General features: G+C 42.8%; 1 protein-coding gene across 1 annotated transcript in view; it reads right to left on the reverse strand.

Annotated features, from left to right (window-relative positions):
* The window catches only part of LOC120394275 (frizzled-3-like), an 88,043-nt gene that overhangs the window by 31,280 nt on the left and 32,490 nt on the right, over nt 1-24,273 (reverse strand). The window contains 3 exon segments of the mRNA XM_039518521.1: nt 8,880-9,897; nt 13,236-13,398; nt 13,401-13,431. Coding sequence (XP_039374455.1) covers nt 8,880-9,897; nt 13,236-13,398; nt 13,401-13,431 — 1,212 coding nt within the window.

A 24,273-nucleotide genomic window follows, 5' to 3' on the forward strand; every position in this document is an offset into this window, starting at 1 on the left:
CCACTTACGTCACTCAGAAGTGTGAATAAGCCACCTCCCGAACAACATAAGTTACACCGACCTAAGCACTGGTGTGGACAGCACTATGTCAGTGGGAGACCTCTTATGGAGGTCGACTTATTATGCTGACAGGAGAGCTCTCTCCTGTTGGCATAGTCTTCACCAGACATAGTGCAGCTGTGCCACTGTAGCACTTCTAGTTTAGACTACCCCTTAGCAGTGCAACATGGAGAGAGAATAACTGATATTGTTGGAGCTACAAGTGAGCTATCTGGGCAATTAGTTTGAATGAACTGCTTTTCTTAAAATCTGAAGTAGATACGAGCAATGGATTGATTCACCTCTATGAAGTGGTGCAATATCTTCTGTGTTGACTTTATTTGTATTAACTTAGTTGATGAGGGATACAAAAGAAGTCTATTTTGATATTCAGACTTGCTGAACAACCTCTGAGTAAACTGAGCTCCAGAAAGAAACTTTGTCGACAGGAGCGCTCTCCCACTGACAAAGTGCTGTTCACACCGGCGTTCGTCATCAGTAAAACTTTGAGTGCCTGTTTTTTTTTTCCACATGCCCGAATGACAGAAGTTTTACCGACAGAAGTCCAGTGTACACAAAGCCTTAGATGGTGGTTTTCCCTTTTAAATGGAGCCTTCTTTGAGAACAGGATAATTACATTTAACAAGCATCAGCTTCTTAGGGCAGATTTAAGCAAATTCATTACCTCTACTGTGAGGAGTTCTAAATAATAGCTTGTTTTTGAAAAGGAAAACCTAGATTTATACATATATATATTTTTAATCGCAGTGCCATACACCAATGACATTAAATGTTTTAGAAATCAACCTGATACTACATTAACAAAACTTCTTTTCTGTATTCAAGTTAACTCCCTTCCCCCCATTCTTTAAAAAGCTATGGTAACACAGATAGTCAAAACAACTGAGACACTTTGTATTAAAAAAAAAATATTGGCAACTCCTGTGATTTACGGAACACTCTGCAAATGTTGCATATTTCTTCAAATAAGCAAGGTGAAAACAGCAAAGAGTCCTGTGGCACCTTATAGACTAACAGACATATTGGAGCACGAGCTTTCGTGGGTGAATACCCACTTCATCGTGAAAACACCATCCCAACTTATTCTGCATCCCACAAGGCAGAGGATTCAACATTCAGACAATTACTTCTTGTCACTGGTTTCGGCAAGATATTTACATGCCTCCTGTTTTCTTCTCCTCTTTGGTCTGCAAGTGCAATTGTTCTAAAGCACTTGTGCATGAAAATAAAGTGGTGTCAAGTGGGGTTACACTTCACTGCAGCCATGGGAAGAGAAAGTCTGTTGCAAAACTATTTCTTAGTGTGATTCAACTACATTGTTACAAATTAAAAATTGCATTTCAATTCAAACTTCCACCGGAAAGTTTAAAAAAAAATAAAAATCAAGGGTAGCACTCATTATGTAAAATTTTTGTGTTTGACTTTTATGCCTGTGATTTCCAAGGAATAATACACCTTTACCTGTTAATTTTCTATGATGAAAAAAAAATACTTACAGAATTAGAGCTAAATCTTGTAGTCATTACCCTTAAACTAAGGCAAAACTCCCATTAGCATCAATGCAGCATGGGATGTGTCATATACAGTTCTAATGGTTACAGCAGATGATGGATTCAGGACTCCTTGGTGTTATTTCTGGCTCTGGGCCCTTTGTTACTCTACCCCAGGGGTGGGAAAGCTGTTTGGCCTGAGGGCCACATCTGGGTAGAGAAATTGTATGGTGGGCCATGAATGCTCATGAAATTGGGGTTGGGATGAGGGCTCCAGCTGGGGGAGCAGGCTCTGGGGCAGGGCTGGGGATGAGGGGTTTGGGGTACAGGACAGTGCTCTGAGCTGGGACTGAGGGGTTCGGAGGGGAATCAGGGCTGAGGCAGGGGTTTTGGGCGCCAGGACTCAGGGTGCAGGCTCCAGGCAGCGCCACCTCAAGCAGCTCCTGGAAGCAGTGGCGTGTCCTCCTCTATGGCTCCTATGCAGAGGCGTGGCACCGGCCTGGCGGCTCTGTGCACTGTCTTGTCTGCAGGCACCACCCCTGCAGCTCCCATTGGCTGCAGTTCCCGGCCAATAGGAGATGCAGGGGCGGTACTTGGGGCAGGGGCAACGTGCAAAAACCCATGGCTGCCCCTACGCTAGGAGCTGGAGGAGGACATGCCGCTGCTTCTGGGAGCTGCTTAAGGTAAGCACCGCCGGAACCTGTATAACACCGATAGACCCCGGTCATCGGTGGGCAGAATCAAACCTGGGGCTTCTGGAGTTTAGTGCATGAGCCTCTACTGCATGAGCTAAAAGCCAACTGGCTGTTAGCTAAGGCTGTAGAACAGACTCATTTAACTCTAACTGGTCTCAGTGCCACTAGATGGGACAGAAGACCAAATCCAGAAGGTGTGTGGCTTACACCTGCACCCCTGAGGGTCTCCCCCCACCCCCGCTGGAGTGGGGCAAACCCCCGACCCCACTCCCCGGCGGAAGCTTGAGGATTGGATTAAAAGTTCTCATGGGCCGTAGTTTTTCCACCCCTGCTCTACCCTGTCACCTGCGCACCGGATTCCCTCTTCAAGAGGGATCCCCAGTGTTGAAGGGACCCTAGGGGAATATTTGTATACCTTCTGTGTTAACTTCCTTCTGTTTGTTCAGGAAAGCAGGAGGAGATGCAGTTTTGCCAACCCTCAAACATCATGAGTCAGGCTCACCAAAAATCATGAGATTGGCTTTAAAATCATGAGTTTATGTCAAAATAATAGATTTGGTGTTTTTTATTTGCCTTCTGGTTTTTGAGCCTTTAGGGTACACTGAAATCACATTTTGAATCTCTCTCTATTGCCATGAGGGCTAGAAACGTACTTTTTCTTTAAGAATGAAGGCTGAAATTATCACATTCACTTGACTCCAGGAGCTGGGGCTTTAAGGAAAACAATCATCATGAGACTGGAGGCAGGAAATGAAGCACTACTCACCCTTACCCAGCCCCTCCCTGCTTTTGAAATTTTTATCTTTTATGAATATACCTTTTAAAACAAAATGTACAAAGCCAGGCATTAGCTACTGATGAGTGTGGCCTCCCCCCAGATAGCTGCCAGGCACTGGAGACACTGAGGAGCTGTTGGGGCTACCATTAGCCATTTACCCCGGCAAGACAAACGACAAACCCGGAACCCAGGTACCTCCTGAACGGGAGTGTAGGAAGGAGACCAGGGAAGCCGAATAGGGTTTGGCTGCATTACTGATTGCCAGCTGGCCAGCATGTTGTGGCTTGATTCCCTGTTGACCTAGTGGAGGAACACTCAGCCACTGTTTGGGCCCTGGGCTGGGATGAAGTGGAGTCAGGTGGCCCTGTATCGTCCTATCCCCTGCCACCCTACCCCTGTACATGGCAGCCTCCCACCTTTAGGCCAAGAGGCCTGCGTTAGTCTGTCGTCCACCAGAGCTAGGATGCCAGATGGTTTTCCTGTCTGCCCTGCCAGAGAGCCGATCCCCCTAGACTGTTGTGTTGCTCTACCCTGACTGAAGGCCAGAGCCCCTTAACTGTTGGTGTCCCACCATGTTCGAGGGCCTGGGCTGATAGACTCATTGCTGCTCTGCCTGGACTGTAGCCTTGGGCCTACTAACTGTTGGTTCATTCCCCCCTGAACTGAGTCACTCCAGAGGCATCGTAGCGAGGTGGCAGGGCCTCCCTCCCTGATAGATGGGGAGACCGCTGCAACCGCCTTACAAAAAAAACAAACCAACACACAGTTGAGGTTTTTGGCTCAACTAGAATCTTGTAGTTTAAAGACAGCTAAATAAGGGTATTTTTTTAAAAAAGTTGCATTAATATATTGAAAATAAGAAACGTCTGAAATTTAGGTGAACAAAAACACTGATATATCCTTAAGTCTAAAAACACCTGTAGATGTAGATGGGAAAGGTTAATAAAAGTAACTTTAGGTTAAAGCAATTTTATATTACAATTTATAGAGAAATGTTATTGACTGGAAGCAGAATTACTAAATCAGATCAAATTACTGTGACTAGAGTCCTAAATATGAGAGGTCACTAAACTAATAATTTCTTGTAACAGATCAATTATTTTTTCCCACCTCACATTTAAAAATATATGCTGTACTACAGGGATCTTGAGATTTTCTAACTGTATATTAAAGGGGGATTGTAAAAATTGGTAGGAATAATTCACTCCTACCCCATCCATTTAACGTAAAATCCATGAATTTAATACATTTCCCAAAAAATATGCTTTAAGGATATTTAAAACATATCTAAGTAACAATCTGAACCCTTTCTCCATACCCCTTTGTAAAAAAAAAAAAAAAAAAAAAGTTATGTCACATAAGTAAAATGCAAGTAAATCCTCTTCGATTACATTAGAGATTGTCTCTGTTGCTAACAAGCCATAGATTGAAATTATTATTTTTTGTTTCCATAGTGAGGTAATTCACAATCTGAAATGTTGCCCTCCATCCAACTTCCAGCAAATCTCCTCAGAAGCGTGTTTGTATGTGGGATCTTAATTGCAATTCAGACTAGCTGAAACAGCACAATGTGACCTAAATCCTAAAACACTTTTATACTAATACCTGAGAGGACAAAGGATAGAACCAAACAATTCACAAAAGAATGTAACAGATTACTACACAAGCTCACATTCCTCAGGAAAATGTACTGCAGCTCTCAAAAACAAGCACTGATTATAAAGATTATATGAACGAATTCATTCCAGAGCCTGAACTACACTCAATGCAAGGTTCAAAGTGACAGTATAAAGGTGATTGTCTCTCTGACCTGGGGCTTGCCAGGCCTGGTTAGCCCCTCATGTAGCTTAGAGCAGTGCTTCTCAAAGTGGTGGTCTGCAGACCGGTGCCGGTCCGCGAGCCATCGGCTGCCTGTCCGCAGCGAGTTTCCTCATAAGAGCGTTGAATAGGATAATAATATGGCACCGGTCCCTGGCACATTGGGGGAAAAATATTGCCAGTCCCCCACATCAGATAGCTTAAGAAGCACTGGGTTAGAGCACCTGAGGGCTTGCCTTTATTAGAATCCTGGCTGTGATGGCCCTTATAGGTTGTTGCGGCAGACAGGAATACCCCAGCCACATCGCCTACATCTCTTATTCCTATTCTGTAGTTGGAATAAAATAATGTAATTCTATAGAAACCTTGTCAACATTTTAGCAAGACATTATGCCATGGGATTAAGTGCTAGTCTCTTAACTGTAACACAGTTTACTCTTAATGGGACAAAATCGTGAAATCCTTATTTAGGCATAAATAACTGAAATCATTCAGTGTTGCCTGAGTAAAGACTGAGTGAGGACCTCAGGATTTGGCTCAGGAAACTCCTCCCTCCCCCACAAAATAGAGCCTCTACAATTCAAACATTTTAAAGATTATTTAAAGAGAGATGTAAGACTATCAAAACATACCAAAAATCTTAACATTGGCCCCAAACCTTATTCTGTTTCTCAACAGCTTTGACCATCCAAGGATAAACCAATTGATTGCTATTTTGTAAATCTGTTCAAATTAGGGGCTGGATAGCTTAAGTGGGGAAGCATGGTTAGCTTCAGAAAAAGTTTCAAAGGTTAAAAGAAAAACCCTTCTAATATTCCATAGGGTCTACAGGTCCTTCGACCCAATTTGATGTTAATGGAACCATTATTGTTCTTCCATTGACAATATAACAACTCCCGCTGAGCTATTATAATGTTAACGGTTTGCTGGAGATTTGAGTAGCATTTTTACTACATGCTGACATTATTCCACTAACCAGGATTTTGCTCATTAAGATGCTACACATTTCCATCTTTAAAATACTCCATGAATTTCGAGTAAGCAATATCCCATCCAATTTTATACATTAGAGCCAAAATGGAGAAAGAACAGATTCAAGAATATTTAGATAAGTTAGATATATTCAGTTCAGTAGGGCCTGATGAAATTCACCCGAGGATACTTACGGAACTAGATGAATCTCAGAACAGTTGTCAATTATCTTTGAGAATTCATGGATGGGTGAGGTTCCCAGAGGACTGGAGAAGGACTAACACAGAAACATGCAAACTAGGGAAATGTGGTCTAGAATGATATTACTATAAAGTTGGTGCTCAAAAGGCTGAAAGACTGTACTATAAAGAGTAGTTATCAATACTTTATCATCAAACTGTGAGGACTCATCTAGTGGGATACTGCAAGGGTCTGTCCTGAGTCCAGTACTATTCAATGTTTTCATTAATGAACTGGATAATGGAGCAGACAGCATGCTTATCAAATCTGCAGATAAGCTGGGAGGGACTGTAAGCATCTTGGAGGATAGGATTAGAATTCAAAACAATCTTGACAAATTGGAGAATTGGTCTGAAGTCAAGATGAAATTCAATAGACAAGTGCAAAATATTTCACTTAAAGGGGAAAAAAAAAATCAATTCCAGATAGCCAGTTTTCCCCCATTTTGTAACTGTTCTAGTACTGCCGAAGAGGGTCTGGGAATTACAGTGGATCGCAGACAGATTGTGAGTCAATGTGATGCAGTTGCAAAAAAGGCTAGTATTCTGAGATGTATTAACAGGAATGTCCTATGTAAAACACAGGAGGTAATTGTCTCACTCTACTCAGCACTAGTGAGATCTCAGCTGGAGTACTGTGTCCAAACTGTGGGTGCCACATTTTAGGAAAAATGTCGATCAAATGGAGAAAGTCCAGAGGAGAGCAACAGTAATGATTGAAAGTTTAGAAAACCTGACCTGTGAGGAAAGGTTAAAAGAAATTGGGCATGCTGAGTTTTGAGAAAAGAAGCCTGAGGGGGAACGGGATAACAGTCTTCAAATATGTTAAGCACTGTTATAAAAGGAGGACAGGGATCAATTGTTCTACATGTTCACTGAAGGTAGGACAAGAAGTAATGGGCTTAATTTGCAGCAAGGGAGATTTAGGTTATATATTAGGAAAATCTTTTGAACTATAAGGACAGTTAAGCACTGATGTATGTTTTCAACAGAGGTTGTGGAATTCTGGTCACTGGAGGGTTAACAGTTTAGTCAAAACACCTGTAAGAGTTAGTCTTGGTATACTTGGTCCTGCCTCAACACAGGGGGTTGGACTAGATGATCTCTCAAGGGCCCTTCCAATGCGTTTATCTCACTTGAGTGCTCCCTTAGCATCTCAATCGTCCAGTGGCCTCAGGTTTTTTTAGTAGGCTTCCTGCTTCTGATGTACTTAATTATTTTTTTTTTGCTTGCTATTACTTTTTGAGTATGTAAGAAAAAACAATAAAGGGTTACAAGTAATAAAGGAGTATCATCAAGCCATACAAAGTATTCCAAACCTTTAAGTGATATTTTTATGGCACTAAAACATGAACTTTGGTGACCCAGATGGTTTTTCAACTGTTTTAGAGCTGAACACTGACATGGTATTTATACTAGTGTAAGTGTAGATACCTAATGGAACCCATGTTTTTATATAACCCCCTTCAAATAAAGTATTGTGAAATGCTTTCCATTGAGATGCAAAATAGAGAGCATGCTCTAGCAACTAACACTCTGAATGCTTCAGAAACTCAATGTTTTGCCACAACCACTTTAGCACAATAAAAGAAACTAGGCTTCATCTGATCAACTACTCTCTCAGTGCCCGATTTTCCTCTTCTTTCTAACTCTAATTACACCACCACCAAACTGGTGTAACAGTGGAGAGTCTGGCATCTAGAATTCTCTATGGTATTTGCTTACATGGTAACTGTATCAAACAATGACAAGCCAAACCTGTTCTTTAAAAATAAACCTGATGAACTACAAGCTCTGACGTTCTGTACAAAGTATTTCAGATAAGATTTTACACTATTGTTCTTTAAACATATATGGGTTTCCTCAAAGTGACATGGAAATCTGTGGTCTAAAACAGTGGCTCTCAACCCTTCCAGACTACTGTACCTCTTTCAGGAGTCTGATTTGTCTTATGCACTCCCAAGTTTCACTTTAGTTAAAAGCTACTTGCTTACAAAATGGGAAATAAAAATACAAAAAAGTGTTACAGCACACTATTACTGAAAAGTTGCTTACTTTCTCATTTTTATCATATAATTATAAATCAATTGGAATATAAATACTGTACTTACATTTCCGTGTATAATATTTAGAGCAGTATAAACAAGTCATTGTCTATATGAAATTGTAGTTTGTACGGACTTTGCTAGTGCTTTTTATGTAGCCCATTGTGAAACTAGGCAAATATCTAGATGAGTTAACGTAGCCCCTGGAAAACCCCTGCATACCCCCAGGGATATGCGTACCCCAGTTGAGAATCACTAAAACATCATTAGGTACAGCTACAGAAGACCACAAAACTCTCAGAAATTGTTAACAAGCAGATCACTGATGAAATTCAGTTGCACATTAGACCTCCCTTTAGGGCAAGGATTGAAACAAACCCTTAATTCCCCCTTCAAAAGACAAGCCCCATGACCCCGCTCTAGGAATTGCTATAAAAGAGCTCCTTCCTGTGTCCTCTTGTGGGTGCCATAAATAAAAAACAAAAAAAACCCACCAAGAAACTAAGAGAAAAGCATTATAAATCAAATTGACTAACAAAACGGTCAGAATTCTCCAAGGCTCTGTCAAAAAGGTGCACTGCACATTTGCTGCATCCATAGAATTGTCCTGTAACAGCCTTTTTGAAGATTAATCAAATGCATAGATTAACAGAACATAAACAGCAAAAACCCTCCCCACCAGGAGTAGCAGCTGCTTTTCAGTAATAGATAGTTAAATACCTACAGAATCCCCTCCCTTCTCATTTCTTTGCATTCCTGAATATCCGTATCAATTTCCTCACCTGATATGGGCATGGGATGTGATATTCTCTGCAGCGTTCTTGTATCCATGTTGTCTCCCACACACCTCGGAAAGCCTGCTCATAGAAATAGCAGCCAATTACAACCAAGAGTGGAACGAGGTACAGAACACTGAAAACGCCAATCCGGATCATGAACTTCACCAGCTTGTCCTGGTTCTCTTTTTCTAATGGGATTTCAATGCGAACCCGATTGAGGGAGATAATGCCAGCTAGCAGCAGAGAAACTCCAACCACAACATACAGGCAGAGGGGGGCAAGAACAAAATATCGTAATGCATCCACATCATAGAGGCCAACAAAACACACGCCACTAATATTGTCACCTTCAATTTTATTCATTGCTAAAAGGATGATGGTTAGAGTTCCTGGAATGCCCCATGCACTTGCATGGAAGAGCAATGCTTTCTTCTCAATTGCTTCACTGCCCCACTTTGGCACAGCTGCCAAGAACCATGTGATGGTAAGAATGACCCACCAAACACTGCCAGCCATGGTAAAGAAATACAGGACCATGAAAAGCATGGTGCAAGCTTTGTTATGAGAGCCCTGTGTCACTGTGGAAGCCTTGTACTGTGCAGGGCTAGATGCATTGCATGATACTCGGTCCTCAAGCAAAAAGCCAATGAAGAAAATTAATGACACCATCATGTAACAGACAGCATAAAATATAATGGGTCTTTCTGGATAGCGGAATCTTGTGACATCAATCAGAAAAGTTAAAAAAGTAAACAAGGTAGCAGAAAGGCAGACGATGGAAATCACTCCGATGAAATATCGGGCAAAGGAGAGCTCTTCACGCCTAAAGTACATATTTGGACAAGGAGGGGAACAGTCTCGTACCCTCAGGAAAGAATAACCCAGATCAGGGTCTATTTTCAACTCCCGGGGACACCAAAAGCCATAGTCCCTCTGCACTGCCATTGGGGCCTCTTCTGTGGGCTCCCCAGCTAAACTGAGGTCTACGAGACGAGGGTAAGGCTCATCACAGTCCGGGAATCTAAAAAAAAAAAAATAAAAAAAAATTATGGGAATTATATATGTATATTTACCCATACTCTAGATATCCTGTTCTGCTTTATGTCTCTGGCTTTAGAAAACAACTGGATGGAAAACTAAAAATCTACACAAAAAAGGTAATCCGTGAATCATATGGACATAATTTGATTCTCCCTCTCTATTACTGGCTACAGCCTGATTCAGCACAGCATTTAAGTAGATGCTTAAATTTCAGTGTGAGTAGTCTCACAAAGGTGACTCAATAGGGTTACTCACATGCTTAGCATGTACATAAATGCTTTGCCGAATTGGGACTTAAGCTCTGTCAGGGTGCTTAGTGCTGTAGACACACAAGATATTAAGTCTCCCATCATGAACAGTTTACAGTGTTTGTAAAAATGACTGCTTTCATTTGCCATAAAACAAGATTATACATTTCATGTTTTAATTTTAAAAAAGTTGCTAAGCAAAGTATTATGGTAGTGTGCCAGCAGCACCATAGTTAAGGCAGAGCTTTAGTTTTGCATCTGATAGCAGCTAAGTACTACTGGCAGCTACACACCTTTCTTAAAAACTCTCTACCCAGTGTTGCCAAGTCAATTTTATTGCAAGTCTTGTAACTCTTTAAATCTGTCACTTGATTGCCCCATTCTTGCCTTCTCTCATGAAAGTTCCCTTATCCAAGGTGTACACCTCCCATTTCTTTCAGTGAGGTAGATACCAGGTAAGACTGTTGCCATTTGATGAGAGTCTCTGCAAGTAGATGGTAGATTCTCTGGGAGTAAAGCTGTCTAGTAATACGGTCACCAACTCTCACTGTTTTCAGTAAGACTAAAGCCACTACGGTTAGGTATCTAGACAGACACTGAGGAGACAAGGAATTGCCAGGAGCAGTAGAAAAGCCAAAGAGACGCAGCAGGCGAACATGGTGAGCAAGAGACTGAGTGGAAATACTGGAATCTGAAGAGCCAGGCACAGGAAAGCGTGGGATAGGTCAGGGAAGTGGTTCCCAACACAGTGCCCGTGGGCACCATGGCACCCGCCAGGGCATTAATGTGCGCCCACCTAGTGCCCAGCAGGGGAGAGAGGCTGCAGCCCCGCGCCTGCTGAGGACTGAGAACTCCGGGGCTGCAGGCGCCAGTGTTCTCGGTTCCCGGCAGGCATGGGGCCGCGGCTTAAGCTGGAGAGAAGCCGTGGCCCCGCATCTGCTGGTGACAGAATACTCTGGGGTGCAGGCTGCGGGCACCAGTGTTCTCTGTACTCCAGGCTTCTCTCCGCACTGCCCAGAACTGGTGCCAAAAAAACCAAAAAAGCGCCAACTCTGCAGAATGGACGAAATGCCGCCCCGTAGCATGTGCTGCCCCAGGCGCCTGGAGCCGGCCCTGTATGTGAGTAATTGTTGGCGCCCGCCATGCTCTTCTGAAAACATGAATGTGTTACTGGCCACAAAAAGAATGGGGACCACTGGGTCAGGGTAATGCATAGTGCAATGGAAATATTGATGTGTAGGGAAAAAGGTTGAGGGGGTTCAGGGGAAAACAGGGTAGAACAAGAACATGAAAAGCAGGAGGGACACTGAAGAAGTACAAGAGGAGAATGAGGGTGAGGGCTGAGGAGAGCTAAAAAGGAAGAGGGAAAGCTAATAGAATAGCAGCTTCCAACCCCAGAAGCTAGCAGAGAGTAAGTGGAGTCCTCCCCTTTGAGCAGCCAGCAAGGAGGTCAAATTTTTATGTGCTTAAGGTTCCATTTTGAACCTGAGAGACACACACACATTGTGGGTTGATTCAAAAACTGGAAGACAATTTAAAAAAAACCCCACAATTTGAGGGTCTGACTCATGACTTTTGAATGCCTGGCACTGACAACACTGTCTACAGTACTATGGTAGTTGTAATGGTAGTAGGGGTAATGGGAAAGTTAGATTAGGCAAGATCTAAGTTTAAAAAAGAGTCTTTTTGGAAAATTAGGAATGAGTCACTAACAAAAAAAACCAGCCCCCCCCCCCCAACTTTTACATATACTTGAAACTGGCAAAGAATGCTCAGTAGGACTCCATCTGTAGACCAATACCACTTTTAAATGAACTAAAGAATAGTGGAATTACAGAGAAAAAGGTTACATGCTGTTAAAAAGTAGCTCAAACAAGAATTGCCACTGGATTTCTGGAATGTTGACACTGAGCTCTCTGCCCTAAGGCCATACGTGAAAGCAGCTGGAGTGCGTGGGACTGACTCGACACAGCAGGTAGGGAATGGATGCCCATATTCTTGGGATGGGGACCTGAGGAATAGGATGACTTGGAGGAACTAGACCCCTCTCCAGAGTCTGGAACTGGGGCAGTCTTTGCCATTAGGTTCTCAAAGTTTCTCCTGGATTCTCATCAGCACAAGGGAGCCCTTACAGTACAATACCAATGCTTTGGCAAAAAAAGCAAGCTCTAGTCTGCCTTGCTTTTAACCTCACCACAGATCTCTAAGCAGACTGTGATCATTATCTGCTCAATGTGCCACAAAGCTACCTCCTTAAAGTAAAACAAATGTTTTGTTTGCATTCTCTCCAGGGGTGCTTGCTTTTTGAAATAAGTATTTTTAAAACACAAAAGACTAAAACAGGGGTAGGCAACCTATGGCACGGGTGCCGAAGGCGGCACGTGAGCTGATTTTCAGTGGCACTCACACTGCCCAGGTCCTGGCCACCAGTCCGGGGAGCTCTGCATTTTAATTTAATTTTAAATGAAGCTTCTTAAACATTTAAAAAACCTTATTTACTTTACATACAACAATAGTTTAGTTATATATTATAGACTTAGAGAAAGAGACCTTCTAAAAATGTTAAAGTGTATTACTGGCACGTGAAACCTTAAATCTGAGTGAATAAATGAAGACTCGGCATGCCACTTCCGAAAGGTTGCTGACCCCTGGACTAAAATGTACTCACTTCAGTTGAATACAATTTTACAAGACTGGTTTAAAAGGTATAAAATGTCATCTATGGCTATCTATTACAGCTTTAACCATACTGGTGCACTGGTCAAAACAGTGTGGGGGAAGAAAATAAAATGGAACTGGCACACTGATTCCCTTTAAAATATCACACTCAATTTACCCTAATCACATATAGATATTTTCGGCATGTGGGCGTGTGTGGGGAAAATGAGAGAAATATGAAAGTAGTTTCCTTCCCAGGAAACAAGCTGATACACTAAACAAAGGAAGGAAAAATAGGGTTATTGTTTATAGTGGAAAACATGTTGCTGGACTGGAAAAGAGACATTTTAAAACATCCTGGAACACATTAAATTTTTTAGATGATGGTTCTGAAAAAAACAGATTTGCTAACCTGCTGCATTCCATATCCTCTGGCCAAGAGACGCCAAACATCTCCATGAGTTTGGAACATTCGCTGTATGCACGTTGACAAAGCCTGCGACATGGGAGAGTGACACGTCCATACTCCATACAGACTGGAGCATATAGGGCACATAGAAATGGTCGAAAATCCTGGAGCATTCCAGATTGACCATAGGATGAAATGGCTAGAAAAGAAAAGAATAATTAAATAGCGGCAGACTGCAGTTTTGTGGAAAACATCAGCAGTAAGCCATACTTTGTCTTATGAATCATTCTAGCCTTTACCATCATTCTCCCAACCAAGAGCTGCCTTATGGAAGTTGGGATCATCATAACAATGCTCAATATGCCAGGCTTCACTTAATGCAAATATAAGCATTAAGAAAGCAAGAAAGAAACCCCATGCTAAACAACAGTATCAACTGCTCTTCTAAGAAATTAAACATTCCTCCCCTCCAGAAAAACAAACAAACACAAAACAAACAAAACAAACGAACAAAAACACTTGCTTTCTTTTTTTGCTTGTCTATAAAGTACAGATCCACCACAGCTGCCTACTTACTAGGATCCCCCAGGTTAAATTCTACTGGTGAAGTCCCACCCACCTTCAAGAGTGCTGAACAATGCAGGCTGCCTTTTGGGGTAAGGAAACATGACATGATTTTATACTGTGATTTTAAAGACATTCTTCCTAGTCAAAAGCTGATGATCTCAGATATAATCATCCTCACATCCTCACTTCCTTCCCTTAGTCTTTGTTTAGCAGAGCTAGACTCTGCATTTTTATTGCTTTTGCAAAGTACACATGGAGGATACTTTGTATTCTATTTTTCCCATTCATTTACCCAACCAACTATGCATACTCCAGGCCAGGCAGCTGAAATTTCATCTGTCATCACAACTGTATCCCTAGATGGGAACAGGGCTGAGCATGACTTGAAGTCACGGTCATTCCTATAAATTCACCAGTAGATATGAAAGGCTAACTTCCTTTCACCTGCAAAAAGTAAATCTGGTTATTGTGACGCCATGTTAGATGTGTCACAATTACTGACCAGCCAAGTATTTGAGTTTCTTTGGGAGAGAAAGCATTAATAAGTGGTAAGGCCATGAAATCAGAGCTAGAGGGTAAAATAAGAAAGTAGGGGGCAAAACCAACAATGTTTCATTTCGTGTATCACCTCATGACAGGCATAAGTAATACTGACTGACAGCAATGCTTAACTACAGCACTGAAAGGAAATCTATCACAATTAACTCAACACAAGGCTGTCAAAGTGGATTTCAGAGGTGAAAAGTTAAAAACCTGACAAGTTATTTGCTTTCTTGGCTACAAAAATAACAGGCAGTGGACCTCACATCTTTTTCTCCTGGGAAGCTGGAAGGAACAGAAATAACTATGGGAAACAAGGGGGTTATGGCTTATGAAAAGACTTTAAATGGATTCAGAACCAAAGTTGCAAATGTTACTAACCTGTGTTACTACATTATCTTATTACTTCCATCTTCATTTTTTCAGCTACTGTTTTTATGCTCACTTATGGCTGGTCTTTAATTAGGTGCCCAGCTCTTCAGGACAGAGACCATATCTAATTATGTTTGTACAGCAACTAGCACTATGTGGACTCATGGGACCTTTGGACACTGCTACTAACCTGTACTGTGACTATTGTTCTTCAAGATGTTTTGCACACATCCATTCAAGTGCGTGCATACCGAGTGCACTAGAGTTGGGTACCACTAGGGAAAAAATCTCCATCATGGCATTGCATGCGCCCAGTTGCCTTGTTCTCATGCACAATGGTATGAAACAGCAAAGAATCCTGTGGCACCTTATAGACTAACAGATGTTTTGCAGCATGAGCTTTCGTGGGTGAATACCCACTTCTTCGGATGCAAGCAGTGGAAATTTCCAGGGGCAGGTGTGTATATATAAGCAAGCAAGAAGCAGGCTAGAGATAACGAGGTTAGATCAATCAGGGAGGATGGGGCCCTGTTCCAGCAGCTGAGGTGTGAAAACCAAGGGAGGAGAAACTGGTTCTGTAATTGGCAAGCCATTCACAGTCTTTGTTTAGTCCTAAACTGATGGTGTTAAATTTGCAAATGAATTGGAGCTCAGCAGTTTCTCTCTGGAGTCTGGTCCTAAAGTTTTTTTGCTGGAGGATGGCCACCTTAAAATCTGCTATTGTGTGGCCACATCTGTTAGTCTATAAGGTGCCACAGGATTCTTTGCTGCTTCTACAGAACCAGACTAACACGGCTACCCCTCTGATAATGGTATGAAAGGTACAGCTGCCCCAGACCCCCCTCAGTTCTTTCTTACCAGACCAACTCTGATAGAGGGGAAGAAGGGTGGGTCATGGCATGGACATGTGCAACATATCTTGAAGAACAAAACTTACAAAACAGCTTAATAGTTTTTTCTTCTTTGAGTAATTGCGCATGTCCATTGCACTTCAGGTGACTAACAAGCAGTTCAATCAGGAAGTGGGTTTTGGAATCTACTTCAACAATAACTGAAGAATCACTTGTCCAAACTTGGCATCATCTCTGCAATAGTGAGATATGCACCAATGTCTAAGTTTCAGCTCTACAAATGTCTGATATAGGTACTTGAGCCAAAAAAAGCTGCAAAAATTGCTTAAGATCTTGGAGATGGTATAAATTGGGACTGGACAACAGGGAATAGATAGATCACTCGATAAATCGCCCTGCTCGCTTCGCTCCCTCTGTAGCATCTGGCACCAAGCACTATTGGAAAACAGGATACTGCTCTGACCCAGTATGGCCACTCTTATGTTCATGTTGGTGTTGTGCCATCTCTCTGAACTTTTTTGTCCGGGGCTTGGAATCCTTGCAAATCTGGCAGTAATCTCTAATGTGATCCTCTCCAAGGCACTTAAAGAAGGTGGAATGAGTGTCAATCACCGGCATAGATTTCTTGCCTTGGCACAAGGCTTAAACACTGAGATGAGGCATAACTCAGTATCAGGTGTCAGCACCTGTAAATAAGAGGGAACCAACACTCCAAGAAATAAAGGAAACCTATACTAATCTAACTAACAAATACCACAAATTATTTACAGAAAGAGAAGATAAATGCCTAGTGAGAGGATCCACGGGTCCTGAACGCAGGTCCTGGGGTCTCCAGGCAATCACCATATCCCCAATGCTATCCAGTGAGTTGCTGGGGCTGGCAGGCTCAGTGGATAATGGAACCATAACCCTAAGAGAGGCACTACCCATAGTAGTCCTGATCGGAGGAGCACCTGGCCCCATCCATCAATCTGGCTGTTCTAAAGGTAATAATTGGAGATATACCAATCTCCTAGAACTGGAAGGGACCTTGAAAGGTCATTGAGTCCAGCCCCCTGCCTTCACTAGCAGGACCAATTTTTGGCCCAGATCCCTAAGTGGCCTCCTCAAGGATTGAACTCCCAACCCTGGGTTTAGCAGGCCAATGCTCAAACCACTGAGCTATCCCTCCCCCCTTTCTATTTAAGATAGAAAGGGGGCATAAGAAGTTGTCCATACAACTGGTCCTGCTACATAGGACCCTGCTTTCTTGCCTGACGCCTGATCCCTGCATTCGTTCTCTGACTCAGATGCCAGCTCTGATACTTGGCTCAAATCTCTGAATTTGATTCTAGCTCTGACTCTCAAACTCTGGCATTCAGCTTCGGACTCTGGCTCTGACCTTGGCTCCAATTCCCAGCTTCCGTCTCCTGCTCCAGCCACTAGGCATGACTACCCATGTCTCAGTCCCTAACACCTATAAGGGGAGAAACTTGCAGAAGCAAGGTAAAGCTCTCCAACTATGGACATAGGTAGTAAAAAGGAACAGAAGGATCTGTGGCAACTCCTCCTTTTATACCATCACGGAGCAGCAGGAGGCAATAGAAGGTGCATTTACCGCCTGACAGGTACCACTAAGGGGGAAAAAAAAATCTGACTCTGGTGCTGTGGGGGCACATATCTGAAGTGGAATGGACATGTGCCATCACTCAAAGAAGAATTACAGCAAGTCTAATTATGTCAGTATGTTACTACTACAGCAAGAAAAACTGGTATGTGAATGTAACCTTCTGTGTCTCCTTCAAATTAGACAGACAAGAATGACAACATTTTGGCAGCCCTATTCTTCTCCATTTGTTTGTAATCCAAGTCACAGCTCAAAGGAAGCAAGGATGTAGTAGTCCTGCTGAAACAAAACACTTAACACAGCTTTGCAAGCCTCCGCTCTCAGTTTTGAATCCTTCTGACAAAACCCTCATTTATTGCCAATGAAGCCTTCAGAGGCCGGGTCTACAGACTCACACTATGATGCTAAAAGCAGCAGTGTAGACGTTGCGACTTGGGCTGGAGCTTGGTTGGTGAAGCCTACCCCTCTTCCTAGACTCCATCCTTTGTTGTAATGTCTACACCGCTACTTTTAACATGGTAGCACAAGCCTGAGTCTATAGGCCCACTCAAAGAATCCTGTGGCACCTTATAAACTAACAGACGTCTTGCAGCATGAGCTTTCGTGGGTGTCTACTTGCATCCGATGAAGTGGGTATTCACCCACGAAAGCTCACGCTGCAAGACGTCTGTTAGTCTATAAGGTGCCACAGGATTCTTTGCTGCTTTTACAGATCCAGACTAACATGGCTATCCCTCTGATACTAGACCCACTCAGACTCTCTGCCATGGGCTTTTTAAAATATGCAGTCTTGTCTACACCACAAAGCTAGGTCGGTGAAAAAATTCAAGCCTTGTGTAATGTAATTAAGCTGACCTAAACATAAGAACATAAGAACTGCCATACTGGGTCAGACCAAAGGTCCATCTAGCTCAGTATCCTGTCTTCCAACAGTGGCCAATATCAGGTTCCCCAGAGTGAATGAACAGAACAGAATGGGTAATGATCAAGTGATCCATCCCGTCACCCATTCCCAGTTTCTGGCAAACAGAGGCTAGGGACTCCATCCTTACCCATCCTGGTTAATTGCCATTGATGAACCTATCCAACATGAATTTATCTAGTTCTTTTTTGAACCCCAGTGTAGACACCACTTCTGTCAACCTAGCTACCACCTCTCAGAGAGGTGGGTTTCCTCTAGCGATGAAAGAGTCCCTTTCACTTCTGTAGCATTCTAATGTAAACATACAACAGCCTACACATAGCCACAGCAAACAAAAACCCCTCCTTTTGCCCTCCCCATTTAAAATCCCCAAGGTGTTTTGGCAATGCCTGTTTTCTTGCTAGCCCATCTCGCATGCTCACCTACCCAGTGTGGCTTCAGCTCACCCTCATGCTGCTACATGTTGAGATAGGTTCTTGATTTCCTTGACCTATAAGAGGGAGAAACGTGTGCAAGCACAGCTGCAGAATTCCTGCAGGAATGAAGATATGTACCAGGAAATTTTAAAGGGCATAGAGGCTCATGGGTACAGCATGGCCAGTGTCAGGCTGCAGCTGGCTTTCCAGAAAACAAAAGGAGTATAATCTCTAGTCTGTTGTCCCCAAGAAATACTCTTATTATGAACAGCTGAATACCATAATTAGTCAGGACCCCACCACCTTCCTGCCAAAGCATGCAGACATCTTGTGTTGGAGGGCAATCCGGAACTGGCAACTAAAGAGATTGCTTAGAACAGGGATACAGATGCTGCTGTGATCAAGAACCAGGTGCTCTTTCAGACACAGCAGGACCCATAAAGCCAAGTAAACACTGTTAAAAGGGTCTCAGGTAGGTGTAATTTAGTAGGACTGCCCCAGTAGTGCTGGCCATAGTTTGCCCCTGAAAAAGGGCTTCCTCCTTTCCATTCCCCTAATTCCCCCTCTCAAAATGGCAGCCACACATGGCCACATGCAATGTTCTGAACTGGCAGCTTTATTTCAAGAGCATGAAATGGCAGTACTAGGCAACAGTCCCAAAAGAAACCAACCAACCAAACATAACACCAGAAATTTCCTTGCTTCAAACCACAGAAGGACCAATGAGTGCCCAAAGATGACATGATGTTCTTGAAACAGATTCAGATGCTAGAACCCCTAGTTGATCAAAACACCTACACAGTCAGCAACCTAGCAGCCACTACACATCCTGGAGAACAATTCCTTTTGGCTGGTGCCATTCACCCCTTGACTTCCCCCTGCCCCAAAGGCCCCAGAATGCCAATCTTCCCAACAGCAGTATCCCTGGCATTCAACACCATGGAACAATGATGAAAACCACTATATTATATATATATATAAATTATATACATACATAGACACACACACACACACTCCTGCTGCTCACTGTGATGCAGCTGTATCTCACCTTGCACTTAAAAAAAAATTGTAAATTATGCTTTAAAAAAGTTGCTTCGTGAAACCCCAGATTTTCTTTGCCTCCCAACAGAGATGAAAATCCCCCAAAGCAATGTCCACACCAATAAAAAACCTCATTGATAAACCAATGACTGTATATGCACCAACACAAAAGTAACAACTGTGTGGCTACTGCATACTGCCAAAGTGTGCTCCTAAAGTTCCCCTCAATCACACAGCATCTGTGGTGGCACTAGTAATTGATCGCTTGTCAGGCTGCTCAAAGTCAGCAGACAGCCTGTCCGTCTCCTCCCTCCATTCTGGCAAAAGCAGGCCACCCCCCCCCCCCCCCCAAACACCTTTGGCCTTGCAGATGTTATGCAATAGACAATATGCATCAATAAAAGGAATATTTTCCTCACTGAGGTCTACACTCATCCTGAGATATCTCCTTCCATCTTCCAGAAGCACACTTCCCAACCATCCTACCCCAGTTCAGACAATAGTTAAATCTGTCCTTGCTTCTGTCCAGATGCTCAGTATATGGCTTCATGAGCTTGGGAAACAAAGGACTCTTGAGAATCACAATTAGCACTGCAATCCCATTAATGTCAATAGGATAGTCTGGGAAGTATGTCCCTTCTTTCAATGTTCCAAAAAGTCCTGTATTCCTAAAATGTCAGGTAAATCATTCACAGTAATCCATCAACACTTGCATAACCACTCCTTTCTGTTTACATACTCAGAGGAAAGGTCAGGGGGACCAATATTGGAATATGCATCTCCTCTATCACCTCACCACAGTTAGGGAAGCCCATTGCATCAAATCCATCTATTATTTCCTAGTTGTCATCTATCACGACAACTCTGAGGAGCAGAACATGCTTAACTGCTGTGCACACCTGGATGACGTCTGCCTCCATGATAGCGATTTTCCAGCCCCCAGCTGATTGCCGGTAATCCAGAGTTGCAAATTTCCAGTCAGTGATTGCTACCAGTTTTCCACTGTAAGAGCAGCTCTCATTTTGTTATCTGTGCACTACAGTGCTGGGGTGAGCTCATCACACGACTCCAGGAAAGTGTCCTTTTGCATCCAAAAGCTCTGGAGGCGCTGTTGGTTTTCCCAGACCTACATCACAATCCAGACCTATCACCCTATGCTCGTAAAATGGGCCCCAAACCACTGCTCCACCCTGTGTTGACAGTTGGTCAACAAATATCTCAGGTACTCTGGTTATTCATGATCTTATTTATTATGGTAGTACCTACGGGCTAACCAAAAATGGAGCCCCATTGTGCAAGGCACTATATAAACAGTAGTAGACAGTCTCTGCCTCAAAAAGCTTACAATCTATGATAGACCAGACAGACACAGGATGGGGAAAGAGTACAACATAAAAGCACAGCGACCCACATGATGACAGAAATTGTGGAACTAACATGACATTTTCTGGGGGAGGGAGGGGGGGGAGAGGGGTTACCTCAGGGAGGGAAAGGTGATGAGGACAACAGGACTGGGTAGAAGAGGATAACAGGGGCAGGTATGGAGTAAAGTGAGGTGAAGAGACTGAGGGAAGAAGATGGGGCACAAACAGCCAACGAGCACAGGGCAGAAAAGGTCCAGTCAAAAAACTGTAGAGCGTTCTCTGAATATCCAAAGGGCCAAAAGGCCCCTGTTTTGTCTGCTTCTGCCACTACCACCTGGAGGGTCTGGATGGCTCCACTCTGCTGTTTTCTCTCAGGTCCACAGGGTGGGAGGGGGGAGGAAACATCTGGATCCAAGTGCTCCCTGAGTGACTGTCTTCCCTGCACAGTTCTGGGTCCAGAATGGGCGAGCCCAGCTGGGCACTATGTTACTCCCTCCCCTCAGTGCAGCAGTCCCTGCTTTGGTTGATTCTAACCCTACCAGTCTCTCTCTTGCAGTCATACTCAGTATTACTACTTTGGTTGCACAAACACCAAAAAGTGCCCTGCCTTGTATTTAAAACAGACAGGAGAGCTCTGCTAATTAATATGGCATCCATGTAGCTGGTAGTGAGATGACAGCGAGAAAGAAAAATGGTGCAAAAAGAAGTAGATTATGGAATTGAACAAAGGGATTTATGGGAATTTGCCCCCAAACTCCCACAATTTCCTGAGAGCAGTGATGGCACCTCACAATACATGGCAGCAGCTCACAATAAACGAGTGCTCTAATATATGGGGAATTTTTGTAGACAGTTGTGTACAGCACAATCTTAGTTTTGAAAAGAAAGTGTAAAGATCAAAATGGTCAAAAGGCAGCAAATGCACGTTTAATTTGTGCCTATAGGACTATAAAGAAAAGCCATCTGTTCACAACAGAATGGCTCTCTCACTTAATTTTTAATTCTTCAGTCCTGATTAGAGGTACTGAAAAGGGTAGTGGTTCATCTTTTAATTTGCACTTCTATTAAATATGGTCTTTATGTTTTAGGAGCTGATGAATGCTGATGTGTTGTCATGGTAACGATTTTCATTTGCTAAGATACATGTTAGAGTTCTGATCAGCCAGATGAGACTCCTCTTCTCACTCTACACCCATGCTGTGATGGGCTCATGAGAATTCCTCAAGTACCAGAGGGAGAAGAAAAAAAAAGCCTACAATGCATCCAATTAATATCAAATTAGTATCCATTGGGCATTATTTCATATAGTGTTAAACACAGGGCTTGAAAAATCCACTTGCCCAGGACCAGTAAGAATCTTTCCTGGGAAAGAGCTAGCAACTTCTGCAGAATAAAAACTTCCATTAAATAAAAAAAAAAAATTCTATCCCTTTGATTGTAAAGGTAACCTCCAAACATGATCTGTGTGTAACCAGTGTCATGTCTGCAGAGAGACCTCCAGTATGCAGTGACTGTTGGTTGGGAGATGGGATCTGCTACAGTAGTTGAGTACTGGGGGCGATTGGAGCATGTTATCCTCAATCCCTGGAGGAAGAGGTATCACCCCTAGAACCACCCCAGCACGCAGTTCTGCATATCACAGCCATCCACCAACACTACCCACCACAGAAGAGAGCATGTACTCCCTTCTGCCACCCAGCAGAGGATTCTATGGACTTGAGGGAGGAGAGGGGTGAGTAGCATAAGCTGGTTTATTTTTGGAGGATGCCCAGTAATAAATAAAATAAATAAATTCTACGTTGAGGGAGGAAGAAGCATGACTTATTTGGTGTTTGTGTGGGAGGGACAAGTGTGGTGAGGAAGTGGGAGCCTGGCATTAAACTGGGGGCACAGTTCAGCCAACAGGACAAAGTCTTCAGAACCAAGGAATGCCTAGAAAGCAAGAGATGGGCCAGAAGGGGAATCAGTGTATTTCAGTTTGGCAACCAGGCTTAGCCCACGAACTAGTTGGTGTTAGGTAAATTTTTAAGCCCCTGGTTAAGTTGTTAGGGAAGAAGTACACTTGAAAATGTTTGATTACCAAAGCGTTTCATTTTTATTAGTGACAGGATAAAGATGATTTACGCAGTACCAATCACATAGGAAGTGATTCACCTTGAAGGCTAACACACTAGTATACTGTATTTCAAATACAAATTGCCTAATATGCAATATTTCAAGCTACATACAAAAAGTTTTCAAAAACTATGAATTACCACAGTTTAGAACATAAGGAATTTTCAAATAGCTACTTTATGGTTAACATATATATATAAGCACAGAGAAAATAAAGGGCTAAATTCATTGACTTCAACATTTTTATTCCCACTTAAGTCAGGGGTGAATTTGGCCTAATGAATTAAAAAATTATGATTTGCAGAAGTCTCAATGCACATAATTAAGGAACAATTAATACAAGGGTGAAAATAGATGGACCAGTTGTGAACTTAGACATTTAAAGTGTAGCCCTGGCAAACCAGGCCAAACTTTAGGCCTTAGCTCAGCAGTGAAATTCATTGCTGGAAACCAGCCCAGCTCACCTGTGTGTTAGTATGGTTAAGATGGGTATTGGACTTGCAACAATGTGTTTAGACTTTATGAAGTGCTTGTAAGTTGCTGCATGTATTAACCCTGCTTATGTCTGTATCCCATGCTATAAGGTAATACTTTAAAATGTTTGTTCTGAACTACAACTCAAAACAAGAAAAAAAACTTTACTAGTGCAAAATACTAAATTTCTATTAAAGGAATTACCTCTTGCCCATCAGGAAGAACTATAAAAACTAAATGGGACACTGTGGGACATCACAATACAAAGACTTTGCTACTTGCCCCTGCACACCCATGAACAAGCTACATAAAGAAAGGGCTTGTCCCATCAGTTTGAATTCTGGAAGGAAATAAGGATAGACGACAAGTAACATCTCTTTTTTTTTTTTGCTGTTTGGACTCTCTCAGGCCCAGAGCTACAAAACAGATGCAGAGACCCCAAGGGTCAACGTGGGTTAGCCCTAAAAGACATTCAGCACTGACAGATTACAACAACTTTTATCTTTTGAAACCATAGACTAACTCATTGACCCAATGAAAACAGGATGGAAGAAACCCATGGTCCCCTGGCACCTGTGGGAAGACCTAAAACCCAATGTCTGACACCTTCCAGACATCTGTTCCTCACAAGCATCCTACCCCATAATGCACCAAATTTGGCTCAGGACAGAACATCATGGAGGCACAATGCTTTTGGTGGCCTTTATACTGTCCAGTTGACAACATTAAAATTAACCAACCTAATCAATCTGACTGCAGGGCTGGGGCTTTAA

This window comes from Mauremys reevesii, unplaced genomic scaffold (genome assembly GCF_016161935.1).
Source record: "Mauremys reevesii isolate NIE-2019 unplaced genomic scaffold, ASM1616193v1 Contig46, whole genome shotgun sequence".
NCBI classification, from domain to species: Eukaryota; Metazoa; Chordata; order Testudines; family Geoemydidae; genus Mauremys; species Mauremys reevesii.